The sequence below is a fragment of the Pteronotus mesoamericanus genome, unplaced genomic scaffold (assembly GCF_021234165.1).
Source record: "Pteronotus mesoamericanus isolate MK-2021 breed Mesoamerican mustached bat unplaced genomic scaffold, CSHL_Meso_final scaffold_99, whole genome shotgun sequence".
Classification (NCBI taxonomy): Eukaryota; Metazoa; Chordata; class Mammalia; order Chiroptera; family Mormoopidae; genus Pteronotus; species Pteronotus mesoamericanus.
Window position 1 is genome coordinate 7,731,045 of NW_026555330.1, and position 8,107 is coordinate 7,739,151.

Here is an 8,107-nt window from a genome sequence, read left to right on the forward strand (position 1 = left end):
GCATGCCTTCCCTCCGACTCACAATACAGTTAATAACACTTAGAACACCATGTCCCCAACCAGCCTGGTCTCTTTTCAGTTACAAACGTGAAGTAAACAGATTCTACAGCAGCTACAAGTCTGTTACCAAGGCCACTGTATTGATCAGTATAATTAACATTCACAATTCATCTAATCCAGCACGACAAGCCAGCTGGGCTGCTCTCCAAAGAACTGAACATTGGGAATCTTCACGCCTTGCTTGCTAAGGAGTCTAGTGTTCTGACGCTGGGCACTCAAACTCAAGCACTGAATCAGAAACTGGCGACCACCTGGCCACCCACAGGAAACCGACTTAGTTATCAGACTAAAGGAACATATCTGCCATCTCTACGAAGCACCAGTTTGTTTTTTTATTTCCAAAGCTGCAAAATTCTGAAGGTCTCCCTTTCCCCTGCATCCTGCCGAAGTCACATACTTTACAGAAATGTCACACACAAAACCCTCAGTGCCAGCTCGAGCCTGAGTTCCTGGTTAGGATAAGCACTGGCCCAGTTCCCAGAAGCCTGTAGTTCTAAAGAAGGTGCGTTTCAAAGACAAGGGCATTTGGCTTTTGAACATGCAGCTCAGCCTTTGGTTCGTTCAGAAGGGCAGCCGGGGATGCAGAATGAGAAGAATCAGAAGTTTGCTCAGCACCGCTGGGCAGAGCTGTTGTTTATTACTTTCAGGACCCCCAACACACATTCCAAAACGAAACTGTTCAACTCAGCACTGGTCCCCAAATCTCAAACACCCTAAGAGTAAGCCTCTATTCTTTAAATGAAGAGCATACGAAAATCAGACTACCAATTCAACTTTGGGCAGCGTCCCTAATGCTAAGGGTGTAAAAGTTGAAGAGGTCCTGGCCGGCATGGCTCAGCTGGTTCGGCATCATACTGCAAGTGAAGGATCGCTGGTTCGATTCCTGGTCAGGGCACACGCCTGGGTTGCGGGCCTGGTCCCTGGTTGGGGACATGCGAGAGGCAACCAATCAATGTTTCTCTCTCACACAGATGTTTCTTGCCCTCTCTTTCTCCTTTCCTTCCCCTCCCCCTAAATAAATAAACCAAATCCTTAAAAAAAAGTTGATGGGAAGTTCAAGCTGCCATTCCCACTACATCCAAGGATATCCTTAAGCTTCTAGCCTCTGGACCTGTGGTTCTCATGCTACTGAGCTGAGGCTGGGGGCCACATAGCCTCATGTTTCCTGCCTTCCCTATTTCTGGCAGTACACAGGGATCTAAGATGTTGGAAATTCTCGTCCATTTCTCACCCGCAGTTCTTGGTTCTCTGCTGTCGCCCGTGTGGGAGAGGTCTAAGTCAGAAAGACAACCGGCCCCCTGAAGGGGAAGGGAGCCAGAGCCACCAAGTGGGCCCAATGCACTTTCTCCTGGGGACGAGCATCCTGCACCCTTTACTCAGCAAGGACTGGCGGTACTGTGTGCAGGCACTGCACACTATACGTACGTGCAAGGGACAGTCCTCACCCTCATATGTTTGGTCTAGGGAGAGCAAATGAAGAATAAGATTCAGATTTCGGTCAGTCCTTAAACTAGCTTTAGCACAAAACCTCCCAAAGTTGCTAGTTTCAGTGTGTACAAGTTCCTGAGCTCAGCCCTCAAGGCACTGACGAGTCTCTTGGGAAGCTGATGAGCATCCCAAAGACGGGGTGACAAAGAACACCAACAACCTCAGACCCCCAAACCACTGCAGACTGAGGAAACAAACTCCTGGAGTCTGCGTGCCCGGTGTCTGACAGACAGCCACGTGCTAGGCAGCGTGTGGCATGGGGGCGGGGCGGTCAGGCAGAGTGGCTCCCACTTCCACCACAAACTCTAAGCCTCCCATCATCTACGTACTGCCTGGAAATCCACAACTACTTCAGTGTGCAATAGGTGGAAGTGCTACATAAAATAACATTTTTTGTCAGGGAAAAATTTCTTTCTGTTGAAAAGACGTTCCAGTAGAAATGTCTTTGTTTTGGTTCTTTAAGAATATATCAAATAAACCAGGGTACTTTTCAGGGTGTAAGAACGCACTCATCGAACAGCACTGGGCTAAGAGGCAGCAGCCAGGACTGCGCCAGGCAAACCAGGATATGCTGTCACCCGAGTTATAAAGGAGCCAATACACTAGGTATTTACTACGTGCTAATTCCCTGACAATCCTGCAGTGCTAGCACTGTTCCTCATTTTACAGATAGGAAAATGGAGGCTCAAAGTCCATGCCCTTGAGCACAGTTACATGCAGTCGTAAAAAACTTCAAAGTAGCTAGAAAAGAAAGGGACAGATCATCTGCAAAGAAATAATCAGAAAGACAACTGACTTCCACTTGGTGATAAGACCAGGAGATAGTGAAAACATACCTTCAAAGTGTTGAGAAAAATAACTCAACCTAAAATTGTGTACCCAATAAAACTGTCTCTGAATAATGACAGTGAAATAGTCACTTACAGATAATGAAAGAAACAGAAAAGACAGAAAGAAAATGAGGCTCAGACAGGTTAAGTCACTCATCCAGAGCCACAAGCCTATTAGACGGCAGAGACTGAAGGTAAACCTGACTCCAGAAAATCAAGGGCTTGACTTACACTGTACCACGACTCAGTTTCAGGAACAAAGAGAGAAAGTTAAAGCAGCCTCACGTAACAGCCGACCAACAGCGGGACAGCACGAGAGCTCCCCGAGTGAGTCACAGGGAGACACGGAATCAGAAGAGGAGAGGCAACCACAAGCCTATGAATTCCCGCTCCCTACCGCATGCAAGGCACCGACAGCGTCGACCGGAGTCAGAAGGAAGCCCGCGGTAAGATCCTGTTTTAACTCTGGATTCGCAGAGCCTGGGCTGCAATAGATGCTGGTCAGCGCGAGCGCGATGTCCTTCCTGCACGTTGGACCCGCCTCGCTGGGGCGTGTTCTGAGTTACTGTGCTCAGGGTAACAAGGGTGGCCCTTCTTCATAAACTTTTAATATTCAGGTCCCCAAACCTGATAAACAGATAGGTCTAAACGAGTCCCCTTTACTGTCTCGTTCCTTTAAATAACAGCCCCAGACAGCACTGAAACACTTGTTTACAGATCTTAACTACCTGAGGTGACAAAGTGAACTTATTAGGAGTCACAGGCAACTAAGATCTACACTGTATGTATCAAAATACATTAACTTTGTAAACAACTTTACAAGAACATTACATTGGGCAACACATACTGGGTCCAAATGATACCCTCCTGACAAAACAAATGGCCCGCATTTGTCATCTGGCCAGGGATGCAGACAGCGGACAGACTGCTCTGTTGCAAGCTAAAAGTTGAGCTTAGAACAAGTGATATGGAAACCAGTATCTAACTACACAGCATCAAATAAGAAAAAGAGAAGTAATCCGTATCTGTGGAGAAATCTAAACAAGATACGATCTCCTTACACGTCTGACTCCCATTCAAATCGCCACTGAAAGAGTAGCCCTCTTAAGAGAATCAAGAGATCCTAATGATGCGGAGAGAGGAAATGTCAACCTACTGTATCTCTTCTCGGGGACTCTGAGCACTGATGTAAACGCTGTAAAACCACACCAAGAGTTGGCCATGACACAGGCCTGGGGAAAAGGGGAACATCTCGGATTCCGCCAAACAGGTTCGCATCTCAGCAGTACTCACTGGGGTTCTACCTGGTACGCTTCCTATGTTCAGCTGGCCCCTCTGATATATATGCTTCATCCAAATAAAGAATATAAGCAAAAGTAACCTCTTTAGTGTTCGGTCTCTCCTTGTCCCTCTTGCACTGCTGGGAAAGGCCTGACTGATAAATTCCAGGGCAAGCGGCAAATGTATTACTCCCAAGGGTCTCTCCAAATATTCAGAAGTGCAGAGAAGAACAAATGTCCTGATCTGCCTTCCCAGAGAAACACCCTCTACTTTAGTAAATTTCATCAGTAAACTGGAGGTTTGGATTTACCTTACTGGGGAAAAAAAATCTACTTGATACAATGTCAATTTCTAAAGCCCAAGGACTGTTATTACCTCTGCAACACAATGTAGCAGAAATAGAGGGATAATAAATACCTAGTGATGATGGGGAACTAGCTGACTTGTTTGGTTTACCTTGTAACTGCCAACATAAACAAGGATCCTCTTTAGTTGTGGTACAATGTACAACTAAAGGGCTCCTCTGTCCCCCCAAATTTCCTGGCTATGCCATCTGAAATCACCGGTGACCATCACGTACAAGCCTCATCTCAGGAATAATCCTACAGCTATGAATGCTGTCCTACCAGAATTTCCTTTAAAACACAGCGTCAGCACCAGTTGTCTTCCTGAGGAACTGGTGCACGTTATTCCCTATGTCTGCTAATGAGACTGTAACTCTGGGATTCCCTTTGTCCTGGGGCTACTAGGAAGCTTAGAGTTAGTTACATGTGATGGTCAGCCTCATCTGCTGTCCTAGCTTCAGGGTTAACAATATTTTTTGCTGCTACAGTTTTGATTTCCTATCTATGGCGTATGAATCCTATGTTAGAAGCAGCTCTAATGCTCACTAAGAAGGTGGAGTGTAATATAATAGACCTCTTTTTAAAAACCACTTTTGCTCTATCTTGGTTTCCATCCTGTGCCTATTTCCACGTGCTGCAAACGAAAAGTGCTTGTTGGGCAGACGAGGAAACGGGAGGCACAGCAGCTCACTTGCTTAAGGTGGTAGCCAGTCAGTTGGCTTCTTGACACCCAGGTCAAGCCTTGAGTCAAACCCACAAATCCCATTACCTACACAGCACTGTGGCAGACACTGAGGCATATAAAGCTGAGGAAGTTATGATTATAGGTGAAGAATCTCAGGATCTACGGTTTTAATTGAGGGGCATCCACTCTTCCCCAAAGTGGCATCTGATCTGAGGATCATCAAGGTCACCCTGAGGAAACCTACGGCCTCTGACTGGCACCAGAAATGTCCTGATTTCCCGAGGGGCTGAGGGGCTGGGGGGCTGGGAATGACCCAAGATCTCCTGTCTCCAGCCACGCTGCAACTCTCGCGGGTGAAGGACAAAACCGACTAAAGATGGCTTTTTCTCATGTCATTTGGTAGCCGTCAGGCTACATTTTTTCTCTTACTGATCTCATGCTTTCTCACAGTAGCAACACATGGCAGAGGTACAAAAGTGCCTCAGGTCGTAATGTCCAATTCAGCTGAAGTTCTGGAAAAAACAGCTCACAGAGGACTCACTGCTACGTGACCTTGACTAGTCCTCAACCCACTCATTAAACAAATGTCTTTTACCATCCTAGGGGAAGGGTAAATAGTTATCATAAAGCACTTTAATATAGTGCTGTGTAAATGCTAAGCAATAAACCTCAGAGAGAGCAAGATTAATAGGAAACACGGGAATACATTTACCAGCAAATGGAAGCTTCTATGGGGTCTTCCCTCACCCCTAGCCCAGGCTGCTTCTGCCAGCTAATGGAATATGAGTCTCTAAAATTATTAGCACTTGGCCTGACAATAATACCCATTAGCAATATTCCTCCAGGGAAGAAAAGAGGAAAAGGGATATTTATTCCTGGTAAGCAGCCACACAGACATCTGGATTACTAGTTAGCCAGGTGGGCAATTAGCATTTGAGTACCTACCAGGGACAGAGCCATGCACAAGGCACACGATGGGGCGCCAGAGTCCCTGCCTTTATGGAGTTTACAATCTATAATGCAAACTCGGTCTTATTAATAGTGAAACTTGCAAGAATAAAGACTTAGTAAAATAAAGCCAAGTACGAATAAAGGTGCCTAATCCCTAAGCAACCAGACAAAAGATAACAGGGAGAGGACGAGTTTAGGGAGTTAGGGTACCTGGGCTTCCCAGTCTTTCCCCTAACTCATCCTAGCTACTACCCTTAAGCGTTCTGCTTATAAAGACTGAGACTGCCTCTAAGCAGGCACATTACAAAGAGTTCCTGCCCCGAGGAAGCAGCGGGCTGAACAGAGAGCACTAAAAATAAGGTTCGTCAGGCTTCTTAGAATGAAGGGATCTTCCACAATCTTTTTAAAGGCATTGTATTGGTGATATCTTACGTTTGTGGGAAAGTGCAGTGAAAGCTCACAACAGTGACCTGCCTTTTCAATCTTGCTTTTGATTTGTTGAGAGTAAGTCATCTCTCCCACTTATAACAGTTAAACTAGTCCAGGTGTAGGAGCCTCAAGCACCAACTGTACCAATTCCTGCGAACCTGGCTTAGTTCAGCATGTACAAGCACCAAACGTACCAAACGCTGCAGGCAGAGATGGCCTCGGAACATTCCATTTTTAAGCTGGTGGGAAATTATTTATCCCTGTTCTCACGGGTCTGCAAAGATTCTCCCGTTTACCATTAACGGGGTGCCAGGTATGTGGGAAGAAAGATGTGGCTGGCAGCAAATGCTCAGAGGGCGCCAGGGATCCCAGTGCGGCCGCTCAGGGAGCCAGTCGGAATCCAAGTTCCAAAGGTTGCCCTGTAATCGCCCCAAGACAATAAGAAAAGGATGTCCTTTGAGCTCAACCCACAGCCCAAGAGACGAACAGTGCTCTGCCTCCCTGAGAGCAGTGCCAGGAATGAGCAATCCTGCCTTACCACCCACCCGTCCAACCCCCTCCCCCGCCCCTTCACAAGGGATGCCTAAGTGCTCTATTCACATGACTGCGATCAACTTGTATCCATGACAGTGTCTGCTGTCACCAACCTCCAAGTGCCAACTGCTCACATGTGTGAAGTGGACGCCCGTAGAAGGTGAAAATCCCAGTTTTCTTTTTACTATCACGCTGCCCTCATCGCTTTCACCTGCCTAAAAGAGCGAACTCCTGGCATTTTTGCCTCTCGCCTCCGGGCTAGCACGCAGTTGCTGGATAAACCGGCCACGGCTTCCAAAGTAGCTCTACCAGATTTACCCACTCACCTGAGAGGAGATTTTGTGCGCACCCCCATCCCCTGGGGCTGGTCACAGGGGTCAACTGAGTTGGTTCACCCCTCCCACTCCCGTCTTCGAGGCCCTTCATCCAGGAAAAGTCAGGGGCGAATTTAAGGCCCAGCCCTGCCGGGTTTCAAAAAGATCCCGTAGGACTAGGGCCTAGGGACAAAGGAAAGTGAGGTCAGGGGCGGCCGTTCCAGCTCGGGGTAGGCCTGGGGCGGCTCACCCGCCACCCGACACCATCCCAGGCGTCCCCGATGCCCTCAAACCTCGCCCCCGAAGTCGGGACCTAGCTGGAGCGCGGGACTCGCTCGCGCCCCTTCCGCGAGGCCCCGGCCCGGGCCCCGGCCGCCACCCCGAGCCCCCGCACCTTCTTGGGCGCCTTGGTGACGGTGGCCATGAAGGAGTACTTCTCGGCGTCCTCAATCTCCTTGGCCTGCTTCAGCTCCTCCCCGACCCCGGGCAGCGGCATCGCGTCAGGCATCGACATTCCCCGGCCGGCCGGGCCCGCTGCTGCCCCGCCGCCCCCGCCTCCTTCCCTCTCGAGCGCCCTCCCGCCCGCCCGCGCGGCGGCCTCCGACACGCGCTCGCCCACCCTCCCGCCGGGGGCCGCGCCGAGCCGCGTCCAGTGCCGAGGGGCTAGGGCTGGCGCCGGGTCGGCTCGGCCGTCCGAGGTAGCCGGACAGCGACAGCGGCGGCTGTAACCCACAAGCAGCAGCGCGGTGCTCCGACTAGCCCGCGCCGCCACCTCCGCCGCACGCACACACGCACGCAAAGTAAGGGTAGACGGCGGTGACGCCACGTCGGGTACTGGCAGCTCCGGGGAGGGGGCAAGGGGCGGGGAGAATAGACGCTCGGTCCTGACGTCACCACGCTGGACTGGGCCGTCGAAGCCACCCATTCAGTTTCTCAGCGCGCAGGGTGAGATGGAGCCTTCGAGGCGCCAGGTGGCGCTATCAGCCCTGTGAGCGGCACGTGGTTCCTGCAGGGATGCCCAAAACTGGGGTAGTTTCTGGGCAGTGGGGTTGGCAGCAAGGCCTCACAAGGGCATAATGCAGATGCTTGGGAGCAATGACCGAGCCCCACACGACACACCCTGCAGCCAGTCCTAGGAAACATCTGAAGCCCAAGACAGCTCACTCACGCAGTGCTCTGGCCCCAGGACCT

The 8,107-nt window shown here is 50.0% G+C and overlaps 1 protein-coding gene across 2 annotated transcripts in view; it reads right to left on the bottom strand.

Annotated features, from left to right (window-relative positions):
• The window catches only part of AHCYL1 (adenosylhomocysteinase like 1), a 33,518-nt gene extending 26,046 nt beyond the window's left edge, over nt 1–7,472 (bottom strand). Inside the window, exon 1 of one of the 2 annotated variants that reach the window (XM_054564965.1) lies at nt 7,311–7,469. In XM_054564965.1, the coding sequence (XP_054420940.1) occupies nt 7,311–7,430 (120 nt within the window). In that variant the 5' untranslated portion in view covers nt 7,431–7,469. Of the gene's footprint in view, nt 1–7,310 lie in introns of both variants that reach the window. The other variant, XM_054564970.1, reaches the window with a different exon arrangement.
• Between the last annotated feature and the right edge of the window lie 635 nt (nt 7,473–8,107).